A 27,079-nucleotide genomic window follows, 5' to 3' on the forward strand; every position below is an offset into this window, starting at 1 on the left:
TACCTTGTTGTTATTTGACAGCTAAGGAAATGAACTTTATAATTGTCTTCCAATTATTACAATTCCAAAAGTCATTTCCCAATGTTAGATAGTATGTTTTCTAGCAACTGAGACTATTGTCTTTTTCTGTTCTTTCATTTATTCAGTTTTGGCTATCGATTGATGAGCACGATTTCACTGTGTGAAGTTTCCTAGGATGCAAAAGAGCGATTTATGAGCTATAAATAAAGCCCAGACAAGGTACAGTGAAAACACAATGGAGAGAAAAATTATTGGGTGCCTACTGTATAAAAGGGAAGTCCTAGGGGTTTCTTTTTATATAACCTAATTTTATCTGTTTATCAACTCTCTCACCCTGTGGATTGCTAGACATATTTCACAGATGAGAAACTGAGGCTGAAAGAAGTCATTTCAAGTAACAGAGATGGTGGGTTACTGAGCTGAGATCTGAACCCAGAAAAGCCTGTCTTCCAAACTATGCCTTGGCTATGGGGCCATACTTCCTCTGGCTTAGAATATTTGTTAACAACTGATGTTATCAGAGGCAATACTCCTGTAACAGGAGAACTACAACTCTAAATCTAAATGAAGACCCCTGATACCTGACACCCCATCATATTTATCATGAGTTGCCATCACATGCTTATTTGTTTACTGTGGACACCTCAGCATACTTTAAGCACCCTGAAGGTCAGGATGAGCCTCTTTTGGTCACCATTGCATCTTAAGCACCTAGGGCACAGCCTGTTATATAAGGTACTCAATTACTATTTGTTGAATGGCTACATTAACAAATAATTGAATCTAGCTTAAATTTTAATTAGGCTGCTGTTACGAGCTGAATTTTATCCCACAAAAATTTATATGTTGAAGTCCTAATCCCTAGTACCCCCAAATGTGCCCTTATTTGGAGATAGGATCTTTACAGAGATATTTAAGTTAAAATGAGGCCAGTAGGGCAGCCCTAATCCAATGACTGGTGTCCTTCTAAGAGGAGGGAATTAGGACACAGATATGCACACGGGGAGACAATGTCAAGAGACAGGGAAAAGGAGGCTGTTTACAAGCCTGAAACAGAGATCCTTCCCTGATAGCCCTCAGAAGGAAGTAACTCTGCAACATCTTGACTTCAGACTTCTAGCATCCAGAACTGTGAGAAAATAAATTTCTATTCTTTGAGCCACCCAAGCTGCAGTACTTCGTTATGGAAGCCCTAGAAAACTAATATGCGATATATTGAAACTAATTCTCTTTCAGCAAAAAGGTGTATGTTAAGATTTGCCCACTACTCAGTCAATGACAGCCAAAGCTTTACAGCTGTTCCAGGAGCATTATCATCCATTCTAAGACAACAGTTCAACTTAATGCATCTTATACACTGCCCTGGCCAGTTCTGAAAGAAGGTCTGTACCATGCATCCCAGAAGGAAGACGAACTATTAAACAATAGAGTTACTACTTTGGCAAAGAAGAAATGATATGTTAAACAGGTTGTACAGATTTAGAGGAGAACATTGATTTTAAAATCAATGGAAGGCCTCAATTTTTCCTTTTCTGACCATAGTCTTTGGCAGGCAGTCAGTAGAAGAGTCAATAGCGATAAGTGAAGTTGGTTTGCATTTCGAATTTTGTTGGAAGCTGGGGGAAGGAAACCTAAGAAACGCAAGTTCAGTGCCAAAGCAGCTGATTTTGCCGTTAGGAGAATTCACAACAAGGCTCACAGCTAAAAAGTGAGGTGGCAGAGCAGCAGCCCAGCATACCTACCCGCTGGGTTCTTTTCTGGAGGCAGCCCCTTAGGTAAACCATACAGTCTCCCAAAGCTTCTTGTCACGTTTCTCTTCACTGGTGTAACCACGATAACGCTAATGCCTTGTTTTAAGGATTCTACAGGGTATTGGGGTAGATTTACTTCATGACAGTTCATCTTTCAATTGGCTGGGGCTAATTGTAAGCACAGGAACTGACCCACCTTCAAATCTAAAAATCCACAGATCTCATTTATATTCATTTGGTTTCTTCAAACATGACAAGTAGGGAGAAATCTACCGTGATGAAACCAGGATTTTGATATTTTCAAATGCTTTTTTAAAACTGAAAAGTAAACATCCAGGAACATGAAAATGATTTGGGCTTATATTATATTCTAAATGTAGGTTAACTACACTGAGGTATATAAACACTCTAATTGTAATTGTAAATTACCATGTTGTGCAGGAAAACAGACATATGGCAGGTATCTTCATTCACTGAGCTACACTACAGCTCTTTAACATTAATGGACATCTGATTAAAAAAACCCTAATTTTTAGCAATGCCTTTCCAACTGATATGTCCCAATACTCTTCTGTTTAGAGAACTGCCTTTCTTTTACAGAAACTACAAATCTGACTAAAAATGAAAAGGCCAGATTTATTATTCTAAAATATTGTTTTATAATGAGAAATTACCATTTAGAGACAAGAAAGACTAGAAGAATGAATATTTTTAGGAATCCTAGATTTTCTGGAGTCTTCGTTTAGATATAGTTCTTGGATTTTTAAACTGTGTAATACATACAGCAAATTTTTAAAAAAATCACCAGTAATACCTATTATATATATTTTTTCCTGTAATATACCTTTTTCCTTAAAAAATAAAAAAATGACATCATATAGTTTAATAAATTGTTTTGCCTCACTCAACAATCTTTTCTGAACTGTTTGTCAATTTTTACCCTATATGGTGTTCCTTTTTATTTATTTAACCCTTTGTTGAACGTTGTTTCTAACTTTTCATTGTTAAAATTTTTAAAAAATGCTGTGATATCACCCTTATCACTAAATTTTTGCATACATATAACAATTATTTTCTTATAAACATTATTTAAAAGTTGAAATGATGGGCCAAAGGAAAAGCACATTTTAAAAACTTCCCATATGAATTACCCAATAGCCTTTCATGAAGGTTGTACCAATTTACATGACCACAGATGGAACAGCCAAATACTTGTTTCTTTTATTTTGTTCATCACGACCACAACACTGTGTTCAAATTATTGTAGTTTCATAACATCTGGTAGAACAAGGCCTTAACGCTTTACCTTCAAAATTTCCATATTTCCCCAAGTTTCATTCTTTCAGTTTAGAATCACTTTGTCAAGTAATACTCCCATATTTCACTAGGATTTTATTGGAATGGAATTGTAGTTTTCATTGTAAAAACATTGTTCTACATAGATAATACAATTTTGTACCCTAAAAAGAATTCATAAATGGATTCTGCCAAGGAAATCAGTACTGTTTAGTAAGTACTATTTCTAGAAGAAAGTACTATTTCTAGAAGAAAGTCATAAACAAAAGTGGCCATTCTGAAAAATAAATCCCTATGACACAGTTTTAGTATAATAAACAATGATGTATATAGTATACACATTTTAAAAATATGAAATAATAGAAAACAGATGCTATTTTAAGAGCAGGATAATGTTTTGGAATAAGGAAGGATCTCCTAACACCTCAAGTTTTCTTAGACAAGAAGTAGGAAAACTTCTAGGGAAGGGAGAAATTGTTCTTTATGATAAGAATCTAATTAAAGTGCCAAGGAATCATAAAAGCACAAGAACAATAAAGGCAATAATCAATACAGTATTTGGTCTGAATTTGAAAGACTTATGTAAGAACTGATTCAGGGCCTTTATACTGTACTGGCTAGAGATACCCAGAAAATACAGACTTGAAGAAAACCAGGAATTACCTATTAGTTTTCAAGGGAAAACTCTCAAAAGTAAGATGGCCAATGGGAAGGTGTTGCTTAAATTCTAAAATCGTAGATCTACAGAGTCATGGTCCCCATTGAAAATGTGATGAAGGCTACCATCACCATCTTTGAAGAAAATGCACATATGTACAAACACGCTATTCTGCTTATACTTCAAAGAGGTTTGGCATCTTCAGGTTAAGAATACCTGCCTTGTCAAAAGGAAATACAAGATAAAGGAAACATTTGATACAGAAATTTTCAGAATGATGGCAAAGATCCCACTGAGTGAGTGGTTGGAATTTATGTTTTTAACTGAGGTAGGGGAAAATCTGGCAAATATTGAAGACTTTGGACTGTTGTTTGGAACCTGCCTCTACTAACTCCTCCCCTGAAATTGTTCTAAGACATGTACCTGTGACATCTTTGTTAGTGAAATGATATAGCTTACTTGATTTATGTTATCTGATCTCTGACATTTGACACTGTTAACCACTGACAACATACTCTTGGTTTTTTGAAGTTTGGCTCCATTTTCACTAACCTACGTGTCTTGACAGTGCTCTATTTTCAGACATTGACGAGAGGAAGAAATACACATTGGAAGAAACCAGAAGAAACTAGAAAAAAGCAATTAATAAAAATAAGGGCTAAAATTAAATAATTAGGAAATAAAAACAGTAAATAGGATTAAAAATAAAAAACTTGTTATTTGAAAATACCTGTAGATAAATTCTTTGTAAGACTGATTAGGGAAAAAAGTAGAGAAAAAAATGGACAAGATTAGTAAGCAAAAAGAATACATAAACTCAGATACAATATATGGTGATAGAATTATAAAACCATAGATATTACATGGAGGTGTACGGCAGCAGGTGTGACAACACAGAGTGACTTCTGTTTAGTATACGATGACCCATATTGACCAATGTAGAAGTAGAAAACTGGAAAAGACCAATTTCACGGAGGAGATTGGAAAAGTGATTTAAGATGCACCACTGCAAAAGCCACCAGGGAGTTGGATAGTTGGATCAACTATCACAAGTATCCTCTACAAAGCATTTCTGAGCTCAAAAGAAAGTAAGGGAAATTCCCAGGGAATAAACCAAACGGTGCTGGAAAAGTGAATTAGAAAAAAACACATCTTTCAAGAAAAGGGAGAGAACAAGCAAACTCTTGTGTTTCAACAAGGGCTCTGGGTAGGCTCTATGTACTCTTTTCCTTTCCCATCCTCAAACCCTGCCCTGGAGGCAACAGTTATCCTGGACTCTGTGTTCACACAAAGTTCTGCTTGGTTTTGATAGAAATAATATACTGACATAGTCTTCTGTGACCTGAGTTTTTCACTCAATGTTGTGTTCATTAGAATATCCCTATGTTTACTGATAACCACTAGGAATAAGAGACACAATTACTTTTCAATTAATAAACAGAGAGAAACAAAATATCCAAAACCATCTATGTTTTGGAATGTACGTTAAAGCCAATGCTAGGGAAAAACAACACAGCAGTAAACTTCAACCCCCCTCCCCAAATTTTCCTAAACAGCTCCCATCCCTCGCCCTTACGTATTCTTAACTTCTTTAGACAACTAATGGAGAACTTAATGCTAAAAGCCTTTAAATGAACCCCAGGGACCCATTTCCCTGGGTTGGCCCTCCCCAGAAAGGCAGGCCCCTCAGCTGGAAAGCCTGGGGAGGCTCAGGGTGGTGGCCGGGGCAGAGAGGAGGGTTCCTCCCGCAGTGAAAGGGGCAGGGGTACAAAGGTGTAAAGTAGGGTCCCCCATAATGGGGGGAACAGAAATGGAGTCCCGATGTCAGGGGAAAGCACACTGGTCCTCTTGGGAGAGGAGGTCCGACAGTCCCCACCTCCGCCCATGGGGAGAAATCATTGCTTGGCCGACTGCCCATCTTGCTCCGGTTATGGAACCAAACTCGGACCAAGTCCTCCTGCAGCTGGAGCTGCCCAGCGATGCAGCTGATCTGCTGGGGTGTGGGCTTCTGGCACTGCAGGAAGAGTTTCTCCAGGCTGCTTCCGATGCGCCTCTCCCTGTATGCCCGTCTGCGCTTCCGAGCCTGCTGCAGGATCGTCTCCATTTTGTGTAAGCCCAGAAGGTTCTCCATGTCCACTTGCTCCAGCCACATCTTCAGCAGCGGTCGCAGCTTCCACATGTTGGCGAGGCTCAACTGCTGGGCCTCGAGGCGGCAGATGGTCGCCTGGCTCAGCGCCTTTCCAAAAAGAGCCCCCATGGCGAACCCCACGTCGGCCTGAGAGTACCCCAGGGTCATCCTCTTCTGCCTCAGCTCCTTGGCCAGCTGCTCCATCTCCTTCTCTGCGGCCGAGGTGTCTTCTGGCAGCGCCAGCGTCGGGATGCACTGCAGGACGAGGCCAGGCCCGGGGAAGGCGACCTCAGAGGGTCTTGGGAACCAAGCGCTCACCTCGCCAGCTCCGACCCGGGGCCGGCAAGGCATCATCTCGTCCCGGAATTCGCACGGCGGGGGACCTGGGGGCAGCGGCCACACCTCAGGGCCTGGGCACATCCCCGGCCTAACCCCTGGCAGGACCATCAGCCTGCCGGGGGCCGCCTGGGCTCTCAACCCGATCGGAGTGTCAGCCCGCACAGGCACTGGCCCTGCGGGCCTGTCGCCACCAGTGCCCGGCACGGGGAAGTTTGAGGGCCTGTGTCCGGCCATGGAGTAAGACCGCTCCCGAGCAGGGAGTCTGGTAGAAACCGACGGCTCTCGAGGCTTCAGAACAACCACCAGCCTCGCCCTCGAGCCCCGCCCCCCAGTGGGCTGAGATAGCGGTGCAGGCGGGAGAAACTGAGGCTGAGGGTGTGTATGGGAGCAGGTGGGGAAATCTGGTAGATCCTACTGATGACTGCCTGGTCCCCAGGGTTAAGGGAGGGGCTCCCCTACCCTGAACTTTGCTTCCAACTCCTTCTGAAGTGCAAGTCTCTCTCGAGCTTTGCAGCTCCGAGCTGTCTGGGATCCCTTAGTCACTGCGTCCATCCTCTCCCTGAAGGGAACCTAGGTGTTTCCTTTCAGCTCTTCAGAACACTGGTATCTAATCTCTTTCCTCCACGTAATCTGAATGACCGCTTCAGGCTTCACAAATATTTGTTAAATATCTTTATGCCAGTTTTTTTTTTTTCTCTTTATGCTACCCCTTCACTCATTAACTGTCCCCTCACTGCTATCTTCATGGTCACAAGTACTGCCAACGTCTTTCCACTGCACATCTTCAGTCCCTGTGCCCTAGGAAACCTAAGCATCCCTGCCTGAATTTCTAGTTCACATCAGTTTACTGTCAGATTCGGTCCCCCACCCCTGCACTTTGTCAGGTTCCACCCTCACTGGGGCCAAGTTTCCTGACTAATTCCATGTTTGCCCCACCAGTCCTTCAAGTCTTTTGCTCCCCATCCTACCTCAGCTTCCTGGTCCAGAGTTTCCACATACAACAGAGGCCTGTGTGTTTCATCTTTCTCCCCTCTGGAGACAGGTCTCTGCACTGGCCCCGCCTGCTGTTCCCCACTGAGGACACTCCTTGCAATACCTTACTCACCAACATCAGGCTCCCCTATCCCTGACACCTCTCCCATCAGAGACCCAGGGATCTTAGAATATTTGTACCTCCATCATGTCCCCGGCTCGGGTAACCAGTCCTAGGCCCTGGGTGGAGAAAGCTAAGGAGGGAAGGGGAAGAGAAGATCAGACCTCAGGTTCACAGCTTCCGAGGAGGAGCTTTAGGAAAGAAGAGAGGACAGTGATCTTGGCTGGATAATCCCAGCCTCCTGCCCTTTCACTCTCCAGCTCAACCATGATGAGGCTCTACTCTACCCACATCTACTGGAACTGCTCTTGATGAAGTCATTGGGGACCTTCCAACTGTCAAATCTGACGGGCTTTTCAAAGTCTTCATCTTATTAAACTTCTCTGCAGCATCTGACAATGCTGACTACTCTTCTTGCGCCTCTGTTTTAAATTCCATGAAACGCTGGTAACAGTCAAATCTGTATTTCAGCCTTGACTTTTCTTTTAATTTCCAGTCTGTATTTCCCATTGCCCCAAATCAAATTCATTATATGCATTTCTAAGCCTGCCGCTCCTCTAGGTCTCCCTGAGCTGGTTGATGGCATTATCACCCACTCAGTCACCCAAACTGAAACCCAGGAATTGTTCTTGACCTTTCCCATGCTCCGTAGGGCATCAAATCTTCCATTGTGGGTCTCCTGAAACAGCTGAGCTCTATGATCTCCTCTCTAGCCTCATCTTACTGTTTTAATTTAGGCCAAATAATTTCTCACTTGCATTATCATAATAACCTTACAATTGGTTTCTTCTGCGTCTCCTTTCAAGTTTATCTTTCATACCTGTGCTAGAGGTAATTTTCCCCAAACCAAACCAAACCAAACCAAAACAAACCTAACCAAACCCAACCAAATGAAAAAAAATCTAACCATGTCATTTTTCTCTTAAATTTTTTCAAAATCTAGCTCCTCTTTCCCCAGTCAACAAGGTGGGCATTCAAAATCCTGAGTATGGAACACAGTGTTTTTCACCATCTGGCCCCCTCTTCCTTCCTTTCCCAGCCTCATCTACCACATTCCCCCAAGCTCTCTGCACCCCCAGCTTATTCCATCCATGCTCAGTGAGAATACTTCACTTTGTAATAAAGATGCCACAATTTTCGTGGCTATTATGCTTTTCTTCATGCTGCTCCTTCTATCAGAAACAGCTTCCCCTGCTTGTTGGTCTCATTCTCTCGTATCATTCAAGATTCTGCTCAAATGTCACTTCGTTAGAGAAGCTTTCCCTGACCACTCTTCCTAAAACAGCAACCCGTGTCACTCTCTGTTCCCTTTATTAACCTACTTGTTTTTTTATATTAACAGGTACTGCCACCTAATATATAATTATTTATCTCTCTGTTTATTGTTTGTCTCTGTGCTGCCAAGAGAGCAGGGATTTTGCCTAGTTCACTGCTATGTCTACAGGGCCCACAACTGTGCTTGGCTCAGTAAACATTCCTGAGTAAATGAAGTGTGCTGTATTTCCAGTCACCTTTAAGTCACAGTTTAGAGGACACTTTATGGTGAGACCTTCCCCCAGGCAGAGTTAATTAATGCTTTTGTGGCCCCCTCCTTGTACTCGATATATGTTTTTACTGTAACATTTATCAGTAATTACTTATTTTATGTCTCTGTCTTTCCAGCTAGGTACTTAGGGGCATGCATGTAGATGTTATACAGCCTGGAACATAATAGAACCCTGAGTGATACACTGCTCAATAAATGTTTGCTGAATGAGTGAATGAATCCTCACTTCTACAGTCCTGAGAGTGAAGTACATTTAGTTTCAGTTTAACAATGAGAAACTTGACCCTACCAGGTGCCTCTCCATACTTTCTCTCCTGTACTAGAACAGGCCCTTATGTAGATGGGGGTAGTAGTACTATGAGACTAAATTCAACTCAACACTATAGAAAATAAGGTTGTAGAAATGGCCTTGAAGCCATGGTAGAGGGAGAAAGAATCAAGAAATCACTGCCAGCTCTACAGGCTACACAGGTGTATCTGATTATTTGTTTAATGCCTGCATCTCCACTGCAATCCTGGCTAGAATATATGCTGGTAAAGAGCAAGGTCCTTGCCTGTCTGGCTTATTGCTAGATTCTCAGCACTTGGAACTATACTTGGCACAAAGTGGGAAGTCAAGAGATATCTGTTTAATGTTAAATAAATGAATCTCTGCAGCATTAATGGTGAGAAGACTTCCACATTTGCCTTGGGTTATGTTTTAAGATGATAGTCTATGAAAAACAGTCTGCAATATACAAAGTTTCACTGCTATCTGTTCTTTCCAAGTATACCTACATGCTGTTTTTTCAATATTACAAAGCAACCAGTGCCTGCTAAACACAATGAAAGGTGGATCACAAAGAGAATAAAAGACAACAATTATATAAGTTAAGGCCCACATAGTGAAACCAGCCCATTTGCAAAAGAAAACCACAGAGAAATGCTTCATAAGTTGTCTAAAAACAATAGATGAGTAAAAATGTTTTTAGTGAATTGGAAAAAGTGAGGAAAGCTTCATTATATTAACTGAGATAAAACACAGTAGCTAAAAGCATTTACTAAATTAAAAAGTAAGGGTATATGAACTTGATGGGTTTTAAATTAACTTGGATACTCTCAATTAACATTGTCTCTGTACTTGGTCGGATCTCATCTGCCACTGTGCCTATCACCTGGTTTATGTATACGTGTTATTGCGAATAAAACCCCATATTCTTAAGAGAAGTCTTGACACCTCCTTAAAAGTATATTTAATGTGCTATAGAAATGGGGTGATCAGGGGAAAAAAACAGGAGCATATCTGGTTGGAACAGAAATAGGGATTAGGGAAGGCAGGTGATGGGAATGCCCAAGACAACCAGCACTGTTTGGGCTGGGGCGCTTGAGAGGCTAATCCATCACCTTCAACAAACCCTGAGACCCCTTAGTAAGTGATTAGATTACAATGTAAGAATCAGGCCAGTCTTATCCGTAGGGAATTATAAAGTAAGGATAAGAAACACATCGTCCCAGGCCCTGTGTATTTATAACCTAAATGGAGGAGAAGGGAAACTGCCAGGAGAGCAGGACAGCTACACTTGCCCAAAGAGAAGTTAACGGTTTTCTATTATTAGGATCTTTGGAAGATGTCAAAACCAACTGCCAAGATCCCTAATGGTAAGAAGCAGAAAACAGTGGAGGCAAAGTTAATGATAAACGTCCTTGTAGGTCTTGGTTCAAGTTTCATCTCTTTGAGAAGCTTGGCCAATACACTCAGGACTACAGTGATCTCCCTCCTCTCTGAACTTAGTGTCTTTCCACTCAGATACACTGGCTGCTTTATAAAGTTGGCTGGAGTTTCATGTCATAGCTCCCACCCAGGAGATACGGAAATGTCTCTGAATGGATATTACAGATACCATTTATTTTGTACTTATGTGCCAAACAATGTGCTAATGCCTGAGCTATCCACAGTACTCTGAGGATGGTTAGTGCATAAAAGCACCTGGATGTGAGGGAGATCTGGTTTTGATTTACATCATCCTATTGATCAGTTATCTTGTTAACTAGGAAGGTGATCCTTGCTTCCTCATCTCTCCAAATGCATCTCTCCCAAAGCTGCTCATGCCCCAGATGGAGGACACAGCTTTGTTCAAGATTATGTGAGGAGTTTCATTTCTCTGTCGGAGGCTCCAAAAAATACTTTTTGAATGTAATTAGATCAACAGAGAAGATCTAAGAATAATGTACAAGTCAGGCAGAGAGGGCCAGGCCCGCTAGATGGTGCCAATTTTATAGTTTTTCCCACTCTGCATGTATCCTAGTAACTGAGCACTGACAAGGCATCAGTGTGTAAAGGCACTGTCACCAGAAGGGCAGGTATAGGTCCCCAAGAACCACATTCGTCAAGGAGACAAAAAGCAAAGGCAGGAGACAAGACCCAGAGACCAGTTACTGGGAAGTCCCTCTCTGGGTCCAGGAAGTAAAGTGAGAAACCCAGGAGAACTGTGATAACTGTCCAGGAAGGAAAGCGGCCTCCCACCTCACAGTGAGAGTTAACACCACACACCACAACAATTTAGTTCACTGAAACTGCCTCAGAATACACTGCAATGATTAAACTGTCAATTCTCTGGGTGGATTTTCAAGTAGAAAATTATATAAGACAAAGTGAGGGGGAGGAGTCAAGATGGCGGAATAGAAGGACACGGAATTCGTCTCTCCTCACAAATACATCAAGAATACATCTACAAATGGAACAATTGTCATAGAGCACCTGCTGAACATTAGCGGAAGACTTCGGACACTTAAAAGGACAAGAAAAATCCCCTCATAACCTGTAGGAGGAAAGAAAGAAGAAAAAAAGAAAAAAGGAATCAAAAAAGGGACCAGCAACCCTGGCGGGAAGCTGAAGGTGAGGGGAGGTCCCCGCGCTCAGAAAAACTCCTTCACGGTGGGGAAATTAGCTGCGACAGAAAAGGACTTTTGGGGGATCAAAGGAGAATACAGCAGACAGTCTGCAGAAGGCAGAACAAGGTAGGAACTACACAAGTGGTCTACACCGCAGCTCTGCGCATTCCAGCCTGAGTCGTGAGTTGCCAGTTGTGGAGGGCAGGGCTTGGTGCTGGAAAGTGGGATTTGGAGTGCGGACCCAGGAGGGGACAGCTGTTGGCTGTGAAAAGACAGCCTGAAGGGACAGGAGTAAGGAGCTCCACAACCGGGAAAGTCTGTGGAAAAAGCGTGGGACGCCATAGAAGCAAGGCGTCATTGTTGAGTAGCACACAAGGGGCAGGGCCGCTGTTACAAACCCTCTCCCCACCTGCTGGCTTCTTCCGCCTCCACAGGCACTGGGAGGGGCTCCCATCTGAGTGGGCTTGCCTGCTCCTCAGGCCAGGGTCTCCTACACCCGTGTGGGCTCCAGGGGCCTGAGCGCCGCCCATCCCAAAGCCTCCTTGGGAATCAGCCCTGGGCTCCCCTGCCTGGGACGGGAGTCTACTGATGCTGGCAGGGGCTGAATGCTAAAGTGTGGGGTTGGGAGAGCAGATCAGGGAGAGGAGCTCTGTTGGCTGCGCAGATACAGCAGAGGGGACGGGTGTGAGGGGATGCGTGGCTCTGAATGCCCCTAGGGGAAGCGTCGTCTGCCTGGAAAGTGAGGCATCATTGTTGAGTGGTGAGTGGGGGGGGGGCTGCCCCTGCCCCCGCATGCCAGCTCCTGCCTCCACGGTCTCTGGGAGGTACTCCTGGCACAGTGAGCGTGCCACAGTCTGTTGCAATGGCCTGCTGGTCCCTGCTGCTGCAGGCAACTCACAAACACCCCAACTGTGCCCTCTGTACCCCACCCCAGCCCCAAGCAGCCACTGCTTTCGCTCCCTCTCAGCCGGGCAGGAAACAGATGCCTAAGGATGGTGCACAGGCGGATGCGAGGTCAAAACAAAAGCTGAGCCCCAGGGGCAGTGCGACTGAGGAAGAGGAATGGAAATCTTTCTGTGCAGCTGCACAAGCCACGGATTAAATCCCCAAGATCGGCTTGGTAAATCCCGCATCTGTGGAATACCTGAATGGACAATGAGTGTTCCCACAACTGAGACTGGTCTGGCCTTTGCAGCAGTGGACTCTGGTGGCAAGAACACGGGGGAGTTAGGCCAGGTCAGGGTCTGAGCTGGCCCCAAAGAGTCCACAGCAGGTCCAGAGACTGACCTAGAAGTACTGGAAGGCCTCCAGGGGAAGTGGGGACTGGCTCTGGCTCACTGGGGGAGCAAGGACACTGACAGAGCAGGCCCCAGGAAAATATTCTTATTACGATTATTTTTTTTGGTTTGTTTCATTTTGTTCAGTTGTTGGTGTTGTTGCTTTTATTATTTTTTACCTTTTTTCTTTTTCTTTTTTTAATATATACATTTTTTTTTCTATTTTTACTTTATTTTTGTTGTTTTGTGTTTTTTCTTGTTTTAGGTCTTTGTTTTTTATTTTATTCTTTTTTATTGTTTTGATATGTATATTTTATGTTTTCTTCACTTTCTGGTTTATTTGTTTGCTTTCTGTTTTTATTTTTCATTTTTTGTTTTTGTTAGTTTAGTCCTTACTGACTGTTCTCATTTTTGAATTCTTTTCTTTGTTCTCTTTTTTTTTCTGTGTGTGTGTGTGTTGTGTTGTTGTTGCTGCTCTTTGTTTTTGCTTTTGCTATTTGTCTTGGGTTTTGTTTGTCTGTTTGTTTTCTTTTCTTTTTTTGTCCCTCTGGCTGCACTGTGCAGCTTGTGGGCTCTTGGCTCCCTGGCCAGGGGTCGGGCCTGGGCCTCTGGGGTGGGAGCACTGAGTCCAGGATGCTGGAACACCAGAGAATTCCTGGGCCCAGGAAATATTAATCAGTGTGATCTCTCCCAAGGTATCCATATCAACACCAAGACACAGCTCCACCCAACTGCCTGTAGGCTCCAGTGCGGGACACCTCATGCCAAACAACGAGCAAGACAGGAACACAGCCTAACCCATCAGCAGACAGGCTACTTAAAGTTGAACTAGCTCACAGACACTCCAAAAAGCACACCACCTGATGGGGCCCTGCCCATCAGAGGGAAAAGGTTCAGCTCCACCCACCAGAGCGGAGGCACCAGTCCCTTCCACCAGGAAGGTTACACAAGCCCCTGAACCAACCTCACTCACCAGGGGGCAGAGAACAGAAGCAAGAGGAACTACGAGCCTGCAGCCTGCAGAAAGGAGACCATAAACACAGTAGGTTAGACAAAATGAGAGGACAGAGAAATATGTTGCAGACGAAAGAGCAAGGTAAAAACCCACAAGACCAAATAAGTGAAGAGGAAATAGGCAACCTACTTGAAAAAGAATTCAGAGCAATGATAGTAAAGATGATCCAAGATCTCAGAATTAGAATGGAGGCATGGATCAAGAAGATACAAGAAATGTTTAACAAGGACTTAGAAGAACTAAAGAACAAACAATCAGTGATGAACAACAATAACTGAAATTAAAAATACACTAGAAGGAATCAACAGCAGAATAACTGAGGCAGAAGGACGGATAAGTGACCTGGAAGACAGAATGGTGGAAATAACTGCCGCAAAGCAGAATAAAGAAAAAAGAATGAAAAGAAAGGAGAACAGTCTCAGAGACCTCTGGGACAACATTAAAGGCAACAACATTCGAATTACAGGGGTACCAGAGAAGAATAGAAAGGAAAAGGGCCTTAGAAAATATTTGAAGGGATTATAGTAGAAAACTTCCCGAACATGTGAAAGGAAATAGTCAATCAACTCCAGGAGGCACAGAGAGTCCGATACAGGATAAATCCAAGGAGAAACATGCTGAGACACATATTAATCAAACTAACAAAAATTAAATAGAACGAAAAGCTATTAAAAGCAGCAAGGGAAAAGCAACAAATAACTACAAGGGAATCCCCATCAGTTTATCAGCTGATTTTCAGCAAAAACTCTGCAGGCCAGAAGGAGTGGCAGGACATATTTAAAGTGATGAAAGGGAAAAACCTACAACCAAGATTACTATACCCAGCAAGGCTCTCATTCAGATTTGATGGAGAAATCAGAAGCTTTACAGACAAGCAAAAGCTAAGAGAATTCAGCACCACAAAACCAGCTTTACAACAGATGCTAAAGGAAATTATCTAGGCGGGAAACATAAGAGAAGGAAAAGACCTACAATAACAAACCCAAAACATTTAAGAAAATGGGAATAGGAACATACATATCGATAATTACCTTAAATGTAAATGGATTAAATGCTCCAACCAAAAGACATAGATTGGCTGAATGGATACAAAAACAAGACACGTACATATGTTGTCTACAAGAGACCCACTTCAGACCTAGGGATACATATAGACTGAAAGTGAGGGGATGGAAAAAGATATTCCATGCAAATGGAAATCAAAAGAAAGGTGGAATAGCAATACTCATATCAGACAAAATAGACTTTAAAATAAAGACTATTATAAGAGACAAGGAAGGACACTACATAATGATCAAGGGATCAATCCAAGAAGAAGATATAACAATTGTAAGAATTTATGTACCCAACATAGGAGCACCTCAATACATAAGGCAAATGCTAACAGCCATAAAAGGGGAAATTGACAGTACCACAATAATAGTGGGCGACTTTAACACGCCACTTACATCAATGGATAGATCATCCAGACAGAAAATTAATAAGGAAGCAAAAGCCTGAAATGACACATTAGACCAGATAGACTTAACTGAAATTTACAGGACATTCCAACCAAAAGCAGCAGAATACACTTTCTTCTCAAGTGCACATAAAACATTCTCCAGGATAGATCACATCTTTGGTCACAAATCAAGCCTCGGTAAAGTTAAGAAACCTAAAATCGTACCAAGCATCTTTTCCGACCACAAGGCTATGAGATTAAAAATCAATTACAGGCAAGAGACCGTCAAGACGGCGGAGGAGTAAGACGTGGATATCACCTTCCTCCCCACAAATACATCAGAAATACATCTACATGCGGAACAACTCCTACAGAACACCTACTGAATGCTGGCAGAAGACCTCAGACTTCCCAAAAGGCAAGAAACTCCCACATACCTCGGTAGGGCAAAAGAAAAAAGAAAAAAACAGAGACAAAAGAATAGAGATGGGATCTGCACCTCTGGAAGGGAGCTGTGAAGGAGGAAAAGATTCCACACACTAGGAAGCCCCTTCACTGGCGAAGATGGGGGGTGGTGGGGGTGAAGTTTCGGAGCCACGGAGGACAGCGCAGCAATAGGGGTGCAGAGGGCAAAGAGGAGAGATTCCCGCATGGAGGATCGGTGCCAACCAGCACTCACCAGCCTGAGAGGCTTGTCTGCTCACCCACCAGGGCGGGTGGGGGCTGGGAGCTGAGGCTCAGGCTTTGGAGGTCAGACCCAGGGAGAGGACTGGGGTTGGCTGCGTAAACACAGCCTGAAGGGGGCCAGTGTGCCACAGCTAGCCGGCAGGGAGTCCGGGAAAAAGTCTGGACCTGCCTAAGAGGCAAGAGACCATTGTTTCGGGGTGCGCGAGGAGAGGGGATTCAGAGCAACGCCTAAATGAGCTCCAAAGACGGGCGTGAGCCATGGCTATCAGTGCGGACACCGGAGAAATGCTAAGGCTGCTGCTGCAGCTACCAAGAAGCCTGTGTGCAAACACAAGTCACTATCCACACCTCCCCTTCCGGGAGCCTGTGCAGCCCGCCACTGCCAGGGTCTTGTGATCCAGGGACAACTTCCCCGGGAGAACACACAGTGCGCCTCAGGCTGTTGCAATGTCATGCCGGCCTCTGCCACTGCAGGCTTGCCCCAAGTTCCATACCCCTCCCTCCACCCCTAGCCTGAGTGAGCCACAGCCCCCTAATCAGCTGCTACTTTAACCCCATCCTGTCTGGGCAAAGAACAGATACCTTCAGGCGACCTACACACAGAGGCGGGGCCAAATCCAAAGCTGAACCCCGGGAGCTGTGCAAACAAAGAAGAGAAAGGGAAATTTCTCCCAGCAGCCTCAGGAGCAGCCAATTAAACCTCCACAATCAACTTGATGTACCCTCCATCTGTGGAATAACTGAATAGACAATGAATCATCCCAAAATCGAGGCGGTGGACTTTGGGAGCAACTGTAGACTTCGGGTTTGCTTTCTGCATCTAATTCGTTTCTGGTTTTACGTTTATCTAAGTTTAGTATTTAGAGTTTATTAACCACTGGTAGATTTGTTTATGGATTTGGTTGCTCTCTTCCTTTTTTTTTCTTTTTATATATATAGATATATATTTTTTCTTTTTTCTCTTTTTGTCAGTGTGTATGTGTATGCTTCCTTGTGTGATTTTGTCTGTACAGCTTTGCTTTTACCATTTGTCCTAGGGTTCTGTCTTTTTTATTTTTTTCTTTTTTAGTATAGTTTTTAGCGCTTGTTATCATTGATAGCTTTGTTTTTTGGTTTGGTTGCTATCATCATTCTTTCCTTTTTTGTCTTTTTAAATTATTTTTAATTTTTTAATTTTTAATAATTTTTTTATTTTTTATTTTAATAATTTAATTTTGTTTTCTTTCTTGCTTTCTTTCTTTTTTTCTCCCTTTTCTTTTGAGCCATGTGGCTGACAGGGTCTTGGTGCTCAGGCCTGGTGTCAGGCCTGTGCCTCTGAGGTGGGAGAGCCGAGTTCAGGACATTGGTCCACCAGAGATCTCCCGGCTCGACGTAATATCAAATGGCGAAAGCTCTCCCAGAGATCTCCATCTCCATGTCAAGACCCAGCTCCACTCAACGACCAGCAAGTTACAGTGCTGGACACCCTATGCCAAACAACTAGCAAGACAGGAACACAACCCCACCCATTAGCAGAGAGGCTGCCTGAAATCATAATAAGGTCACAGACACTCCAAAACATACCACTGAATACGGGCCTTACCACCAGAAAGACAAGATCCAGTCTCATCCATCAGAACACAGGCACCAGTCCCTTCTACCAGGAAGCCTACACAACCCACTGAACCAACCTTACCCACTGGGGGCAGACACCAAAAACAATGGGAACTACAAACCTGCAGCCTGCGAAAAGGAGACCCCAAACACACTAAGTTAAGCAAAATGAGAAGACAGAGAAACACACAGCAGATGAAGGAGCAAGGTAAAAATCTACCAGACCAAACAAATGAAGAGGAAATAGGCAGTCTACCTGATAAGGAATTCAGAGTAATGATAGTAAAGATGAACCAAAATCTTGGAAATAGAATAGAGAAAACACAAGAAACGTTTAACAAGGACCTAGAAGAACTAAAGAGCAAACAATGATGAACCACGCAATAAATGAAATTAAAAATTCTCTAGAAGGAATCAATAGCTGAATAACTGAGGTAGAAGAACAGATAAGTGACCTGGAAGATAAAATAGTGGAAATAACTGCCACAGAGCAGAATAAAGAAAAAAGAATGAAAAGAATTGAGGACAGTCTCAGAGACCTCTGGGACAACATTAAATGCACCAACATTCGAATTATAGGGGTCCCAGAAGAAGAAGAGAGAAAGAAAGGCACTGAAAAAATATTTGAAGAGATTATAGTTGAAAACTTCCCTAATATGGGAAAGGAAATAGTCAGTCAAGTCCAGGAAGTGCAGAGTCCCATACAGGATAAATCCAAGGAGAAACACGCCAAGACACATATTAATCAAACTATCAAAAATTAAATACAAAGAAAAAATATTAAAAGCATCAAGGGAAAAACAACAAATAACATACAAGGGAATCCCCATAAGGTTAACAGCTGATCTTTCAGCAGAAACTCTGCAAGCCAGAAGGAAGTGGCAGGACATATTAAAGTGATGAAAGGGAAAAACCTACAACCAAGATTACTCTACCCAGCAAGGATCTCATTCAGATTCGATGGAGAAATTAAAATATTTACAGACAACCAAAAACTAAGAGAATTCAGCACCACCAAACCAGCTTTACAACAAATGCTAAGGAACTTCTCTAGGCAGGAAAAAAAAGAGAAAGAAAAGACCTACAATAACAAACCCAAAACAATTAAGAAAATGGTAATAGGAACATACATATCAATAACTACCTTAAATGTAAATGGATTAAATGCTCCCACCAAAAGACATAGACTGGCTGAATGGATACAAAAACAAGACTCGTATATATGTTGTCTACAAGAGACCCACTTCAGACCTAGGGACACATACAGACTGAAAGTGAGGGGATGGAAAAAGATATTCCATGCAAATGGAAATCAAAAGAAAGCTGGAGTAGCAATTCTCATATCAGACAAAATAGACTTTAAAACAAAGACTATTACAAGAGACAAAGAAGGACACTACATAATGATCAAGGGATCAAACCAAGAAGAAGATACAACAATTGTAAATATTAATGCACCCAACATAGGAGCACCTCAATACATAAGGCAAACGCTAACAGCCATAAAAGGGGAAATGACAGTAACACAATCATAGTAGAGGACTTTAACACCCCACTCACCCAATGGACAGATCATCCAAGCTGAAAATAAATAAGGAAACACAAGCTTTAAATGACACATTAAACAAGATGGACTTAATTGATATTTATAGGACATTCCATCCAAAAACAACGGAATACACTTTCTTCTTAAGTGCTCATGGAACATTCCCCAGGATAGATCATATCTTGGTTCACAAATCAAGCCTTGGTAAATTTAAGAAACTTGAAATCCTATCAAGTATCTTTTCCGACCAGAACGCTATGAGACTAGATATCAATTACAGGGAAAAAATCTGTAAAAAAATGCAAACGCATGGAGGCTAAACAATATGTTACTAAATAACCAAGAGATCACTGAAGAAATCAAATAGGAAGTAAGAAAAACCTAGAAACAAATGACAATGACAACACAACGACCCAAAACCTATGGGATGTAGCAAAAGCAGTTCTAAGAGGGAAGTTTATAGCAATACAATCCTACCTCAAGAAACAAGAAACGTCTCAAATAAACAACCTAACCTTACACCTAAAGCAATTAGAGAAAGAAGGACAAAAAAACCCCAAAGTTAGCAGAACGAAAGAAATCATAAAGATCAGATCAGAAATAAATGAAAAAGAAATGAAGGAAATGATAGTAAAGACCAATAAAAGTAAAAGCTGTTTCTTTGAGAAGATAAACAAAATTGATAAACCATTAGCCAGATTCATCAAGAAAAAAAGGGAGAAGACTCAAATCAATAGAATTAGAAATGCAAAAGGAGAAGTAACAACGGACACTGCAGAAATACAAAGGATCATTAGCGATTACTACAAGCAACTATATGCCAATAAAATGGACAACCTGGAAAAAATGGACAAATTCTAAGAAAAGCACAACCTTCCGAGACTGAACCAGGAAGAAATAGAAAATATAAACAGACCAATCACAAGCACCAAAATTGAAACTGATTAAAAACCTTCCAACAAACAAAAACCCAGGACCAGATGGCTTCACAGGCGAATTCTACCAAACATTTAGAGAAGAGCTAACACTTATACTTCTCAAACTCTTCCAAAATATAGCAGAGGGAGGAACACACCCAGACTCATTCTATGAGGCCACCATCACCCTGATACCAAAAGTAGACAAAGACGTCACAAAGAAAGAAAACTACAGGCCAATATCACTGATGAACATAGATGCAAAAATCCACAACTAAATACTAGCAAACAGAATCCAACAGCACATTAAAAGGATCATACACCATGATCAAGTGGGGTTTACCCCAGGAATGCAAGGATTCTTCAATATATGCAAATCAAGCAATGTGATAAACCATATTAATAAATTGAAGGAGGAAAACCATATGATCATCTCAATAGATGCAGAAAAAGCTTTTAACAAGATTCAACACCCATTTATAATAAAAACCCTCCAGAAAGTAGGCATAGAGGGAACTTACCTCAACATAGTAAAGGCCATATATGACAAACCCACAGCCAACATGATTCTAAATGGTGAAAAACTGAAACCATTTCCTCCAAGATCAGGAACAAGACAAGGGTGTCCACTCTCACCACTATTATTCAACATAGTTTTGGAAGTGTTAGCCACAGCAATCAGAGAAGAAAAAGAAATAAAAGGAATCCAAATCAGAAAAGAAGTAAAGCTATCCTTGTTTGCAGATGACATGATACTATACATAGAGAATCCTAAAGATGCTACCAGAAAATGACTAGAGCTAATCAATGAATTTGGTAAAGTAGCAGGATACGAAATTCATGCACAGAAATCTCTTGCATTCCTATACACTAATGATGAAAAATCTGAAAGAGAAATTAAGGAAACACTCCCATTTCCCATTGCAACAAAAAGAATAAAATACCTAGGATAAACCTACCTAAGGAGACAAAAGACCTGTATGCAGAAAACTATAAGACACTTATGGGGGCTTCCCTGGTGGCGCAGTGGTTGAGAATCTGCCTGCCAATGCAGGGGACACGGGTTCGAGCCCTGGTCTGGGAAGATCCCACATGCCGTGGAGCAACTGGGCCCGTGAGCCAAAACTACTGAGCCTGAGCGTCTGGAGCCTGTGCTCCGCAACAAGAGAGGCCGCGATAGTGAGAGGCCCGCGCACCGTGATGAAGAGTGGCCCCCACTCACCGCAACTGGAGAAAGCCCTCACACAGAAACGAAGACCCAACACAGCCAAAAATAAAAATAATAAATAAATAATAAATTTAAAAAAAAAGACACTTATGAAAGAAATTAAAGACGATACAAAGAGATGGAGAGATATACCATGTTCTTGGATTGGAAGAATCAACATTGTGAAAATGACTATACTACCCAAAGCAATCTACAGATTCAATGCAATCCCTATCAAACTACCAATGGCATTTTTCACAGAACTAGAACAAAAAATTTCACAATTTGTATGGAAACACAAAAGACCCCGAATAGCCAAAGCAATCTTCAGAAAGAAAAACGGAGCTGGAGGAATCAGGCTCTCTGACTTCAGGCTATACTACAAAGCTACAGTAATCAAGGCAGTATGGGACTTGCACAAAAACAGAAATATAGATCAATGGAACAGGATAGAAAGCCCATAGATAAACCCACGCACCTATGGTAACCTTATCTTTGATAAAGAAGGCAAGAATATACAATGGAGAAAAGACAGCCTCTGCATTAAGTGGCACTGGGAAAACTGGACAGCTACATGTAAATGAATGAAATTAGAACTGCCTCATACCATACACAAAAATAAACTCAAAATAGATTAAAGACCTAAATGTAAGGCCAGACACTATAAAACTCTGAGAGGAAAACATAGGCAGAACACTCTATGACATAAATCACAGCAAGATCCTTTTGGACCCACCTCCTAGACAAAGGGAAATAAAAACAAAAATAAACAAATGGGACCTAATGAAGGTTAAAAGCTTTTGCACAGCAAAGGAAGACATAAAGATGAAAAGACAACCCCCAGAATGGGAGAAAATATTTGCAAATGAGGCAACTGACAAAGGATTAATCTCCAAAATATACAAGCAGCTCATGCACCTCAATACCAAAAAAACAAACAACCCAATCCAAAAACGGGCAGAAGACCTAAACAGACATTTCTCCAAAGAAGATATACAGATTGCCAACAAACAGATGAAAGGATGCTCAACATCACTAATAATTAGAGAAATGCAAATCAAAACTACAATGAGGTATCACCTCACACCTGTCAGAATGGCCATCATCAAAAAATCTACAAACAATAAATGCTGGAGCGGGTGTGGAAAAGAGGGCACCCTCTTGCACTGTTGGTGGGAATGTAAATGTAAAATTGATACAGCCACTATGGAGAACAGTATGGAGGTTCCTTAAAAAACTAAAAATAGAATTACCATATGACCCACAATCCCACTACTGGGCATATACTCAGAGAAAACCATAATTCAAAAAGATACATGCACTCCAATGTTCACGGCAGCACTATTTACAATAGCCAGGACATGGAAGTAACCTAAATGTCCATCAACAGAGGAATGGATAAAGAAGATGTGGTACACATATACAATGGATTATTACTCAGCCATAGAAAGGAATGAAATTGGGTCATTTGTAGAGACGTGGATGGACCTAGAGACTGTCATACAGAGGGAAGTAAGTCAGAAAGAGAAAATCAAACAGCGTATATTAACGCATATATTTGGACTCTGGAAAAATGGTATAGATCATCTTATGTGCAAAGCAGAAATAGAGACACAGATATAGAGAACAAATGTATGGATACCAAGGGGGAAAGGGGGTGGGGTGGGAGGAACTGGCAGATTGGGATTGACATATATACACTATTGTTACTAAGCATAAAACAGATAACTAATGAGAACATACTGTATACCACAGGGAACTCTACTTAATGCACTGTAATGACCTAAATGGGAAGGAAATCCAAAAAAGAGGGGCTATGTGTGTCTGTATAACTGATTCATCTTGCTGTACAGTAGAAACACAGCATTGTAAAGCAACTATACTCCAATAAAAATTAATTTAAAAAAAAAGACAAAGTGAGACATTGAAGATAAGTTAGGCCGTTAAGAAAACTTGGTAAGTGTAGATAAGGTACATACAGTAAGAACATTAAAGTTGTAACAACATGGAAAAAGTGTTAGTCACATCAGTGTAGTCACTGGAAAGAATAATTTATTACTCTATGAGATAAGTTCACAAAATAGATAAAATAGCACTGTTCTGTAAAGGAGATAAGACAGGACAGCTATTTGTGAATAACGACGTGTTTTTACTTATAAAATACATAGAGAAAAACTAGAATGTAGCATATTGCCAACATAAAGTTTCCTTGATTTTCTTAATTTCAGATTAAGATGATGAAGGACTTTTTGTTGTTGTTGTTACTTCATTTTGTTGCTGTTCTTTTTGTTACTGTAAAAAATGACTCTGCTGTGATATAATTGCTCCTTAGAAATAACAGCTCATGACACAAATATGACACAACCCACATAATCAGACTAAAAAGAGCTTTAGAGTATAGAGAGAAAAACCTTTCCATTTTATTTTGTAGATGTGTGATATTCATGAGCTATGAACTTCCTGTGCCATAAAATAATACTAAGTATAAAAACCCTACCGCCTTCACCAGAAGTCTTAAAGATTTACAATATCTGTATAAGGCAGGAAGAGCGGTTGAGTTAAGCAGGGCTGAGTTGAAAGGCATTATGGTGATGAGTCAGGTATATTCAAAGATAGTCACAGGTAGATAAAGTTGAACGGTTCTTGTTATGCCAAGCAGGATTTAAACAAACTTTTTAGCTGAGTTTGCCCTGGTTACAGAAGAAAAGCTTTAAGGATGTTCTCTCATTGATTACTCTAGTCAGGGCACAGTCACCGTCTTCTGCATTCAAATTTGTACTCTGCTTACACTTTTAAGCAGGAGATACACAACTTGTTTAGTGAAAAAATTTTCTATTACACTGCACAGTAAAATACACCTAACAGAAATGACAGCTATGACCAATGAAACCAGTAATTTAGGATGTGACATGGGCTCAGAGAAGTAAATGAGAAATAGAACAGAATTTTTGTTTATAGGATGCAATTCTTTTAGGTGCTGTGAGAATTATTTTTTGTTAAGGAGATTCCAAATTACTTGATTTTGGTGCCATTACCATCATTAAGTTTGGGGCCTCTGTGAATGTCCCTGGAATCGCTCTAAGAAACTATGAACTGAAGTAAACCAAATAGAGTGGTAGAATTTCTTGTAATAATTTAAATTCAAGAATGACACTTGTCTTTTATGATTGACAGAAAAGTAGATGAAACACAAGGAAGAAACTGATTAATTTATAGAAGTTTCTCATAAGGATATGTTCTAGGGCAGGGGTCATTTGAAAGGAAGACGATGTGTGAAAGAGCTGATAGGCTTTCAGGGAGAATATGGAAGAATAGGACACTAGCAGGAAGGAGAGTGAAAGGGAAAGGGTGGAATTTAAGTAAATTGGAAGAGTGAAATAGGGAGAATGCTGAAGAATAGGAAAATTGAGGAGTTTAAAGACTGTACTTCTGCAGAAGATGTACTGGGAGGCTCTGAGACTCATGACGAGACATAACTAGAATAACTGAGGGATTATTCCTTCAAAAGAGAAGTGCGATAAAAATCTAAACTACAATGGTTATGGAAAACTATACTTTTTATTATAAAATTCAACCTGCATATCATCTAGTTCCACAAATAGCTTTCCGACATATTGGTTATATTTAATCATTTGTATCTGTGGCCTTAAATTAACAATGTCTTATTTTAAATTTAATCACTATCCTTCTGAAAACTAAGCAGGAAAGGTGTGGCTACTTTGCCACACAAGTTAAAATGGAAAGAAGACTCAATTTCTTTGAAGGCAATTTATTAAAAGGAAATTAAAAGTAAAAAATTCACTTTGCTCTTTTAAAATGTCTGAAACTAGCTAAAAACAAAAGAATCTCTAAGCCAATATTGATTTTAGAAGGTTATTAGAAAATTTCAATTTAGGGTCTCTTACAAAAGTCTCATTTATAAAGATGATTGCTATATAAAGCTTAAAATGATATATATGTTTATTTGCCCCAAATTTTAAAACAAGTAACTTCTATAATACTTTAGAAATTAAGAAATTATGTAAAATAACTGAATTTTGTCAAGGATTGTACCATGAGATTATTCAAAACATGCATAAACTAGCTGGTACATGATTTCTTTATTTATTGGTATAACATATTGAATACTTGGGGTGAAATATGTATGGTTGAAGGGGATATTATGATAGAGATAATATGAATGGAAATACTAGTACCAGTTCTCAAAGAATATTTAGACATCACATATCAGTTAAACCAATGTTAATACCTAAAAGCTGAAGTCATTGATCAAATTATCTTTAAAAAATGTTTCATTAAATAAAGCTATTTTCCTTTAAAGGACTATATTTTAAGAACTATGATGAGACAAAATCTTTTAAAAGTATACCCCTGCTTTAAAGTGCTGATAATCAACTTAGAACATCTTAGGATTTTACAAATGGTAAATACTTGACCTATCTATGGTGCCTAATGTTCTCTTTGCATTTTCATTTCAGTAACACAGAATATTTAGTTTAGAAGTTCTGAACCACTACTAGAAAGCAATGCAGGGGTATGTTTTGGGGGTATTTTTTGGGGTATGTTTTGGGGGTATTTTTGCCAGCAGACAGATTTATCGCTGGTGACTTGATGTCTGTCTGTGACAAGACAGAGCAGGCAGGGAGGGTGTAGATGGGAGGCACATATCACACGGCTGGTCAAAGAGAAGTGAAGGGCAGTGGGCCCAGGTAAACCACACAGGTCAGGAAGGGGCAGGCAGAGATGGTGGGCTGGGGGAGATGTGATTCCATAGGCTGCAGGACAAAGAGTCTCTAGGTGGGGGACAATGAAGCCAGGGAGACACAGAAGACAAAAATCATAAGAAAAGAACCACACAAAGAGACTAAACGAGATGACAGAGGGAGAGTTGGAGGGCAATATACAGACCCAGGGAGAGCCATCCAGAGCAGTGACCCAGACAGCTGACAGAGGAAAGGAGAAAAAGAGGACAAGTGAAGCACAGACAGCCATGGGAGGGGAGATCAATACTTAATATCTGTTTAAAAAGAATGAAGATTTCTGTCTTAGGTATCACTGGTCCCGACTTACTTTTCTAACAACTAGGGACATAGCACTAAGAGCCATGAGACACTGCTATGGGGACTGTAAAAACAGTATCTCTCACAAATTAACTCATAACTTAAACAATTTTCAAGTACAAATATAAATTCATATTATTTGGTTATTTATCCAAAAGCATTCCAAAATAATTAAAAACTTTTTATCTTTAAAGGGAAAAGTTAGCTCAGTAAAAGGAGAGTTGCCACCTTTACTGCCAAATTCTTTGACGAATTTTTCACAAATTGGTTCGGAAAGCTGTAAAAAACATGGTGGTTATTTTTAATTTTTTTTTTTAAAGTGAGATTTCTGGAGTGAGACTACTTATATTCACTGTGATTACTGGAAAACTGGAAAAGTCAAAATCACAGGATAATATTGGACCTGATTAAGTATATATATATAATCAGGGCAAATATTGGTGATCTACATAAATATCATTCATATAGTTAGATTATTTTAAATGAGTATCTCATCAGTTATTTCCCCAAAGTGCCTGATTCCAGCTAATTACAATGAATAATTCACTGAAAACACAAGAATTTCTAGTGGTCAACTTTCAGAACACTCATCCTTAATATTAACTAATAATTACAAGGTAGCACAGAACAATG

The 27,079-nt window shown here is 40.8% G+C and overlaps 2 protein-coding genes across 3 annotated transcripts in view; both read right to left on the reverse strand.

Annotated features, from left to right (window-relative positions):
• Positions 1-27,079, reverse strand: part of ARB2A (ARB2 cotranscriptional regulator A) — a 418,857-nt gene that overhangs the window by 104,825 nt on the left and 286,953 nt on the right. The window lies entirely within an intron of this gene.
• POU5F2 (POU domain class 5, transcription factor 2) lies at positions 5,413-6,427 on the reverse strand. Its single transcript, XM_068533828.1, is given in 2 exon segments — positions 5,413-5,491; positions 5,493-6,427. Coding segments are annotated over 2 exon segments (1,014 nt in total).

The sequence above is a fragment of the Eschrichtius robustus genome, chromosome 2, assembly GCF_028021215.1.
Source record: "Eschrichtius robustus isolate mEscRob2 chromosome 2, mEscRob2.pri, whole genome shotgun sequence".
In the NCBI taxonomy this organism is placed as follows: Eukaryota; Metazoa; Chordata; class Mammalia; order Artiodactyla; family Eschrichtiidae; genus Eschrichtius; species Eschrichtius robustus.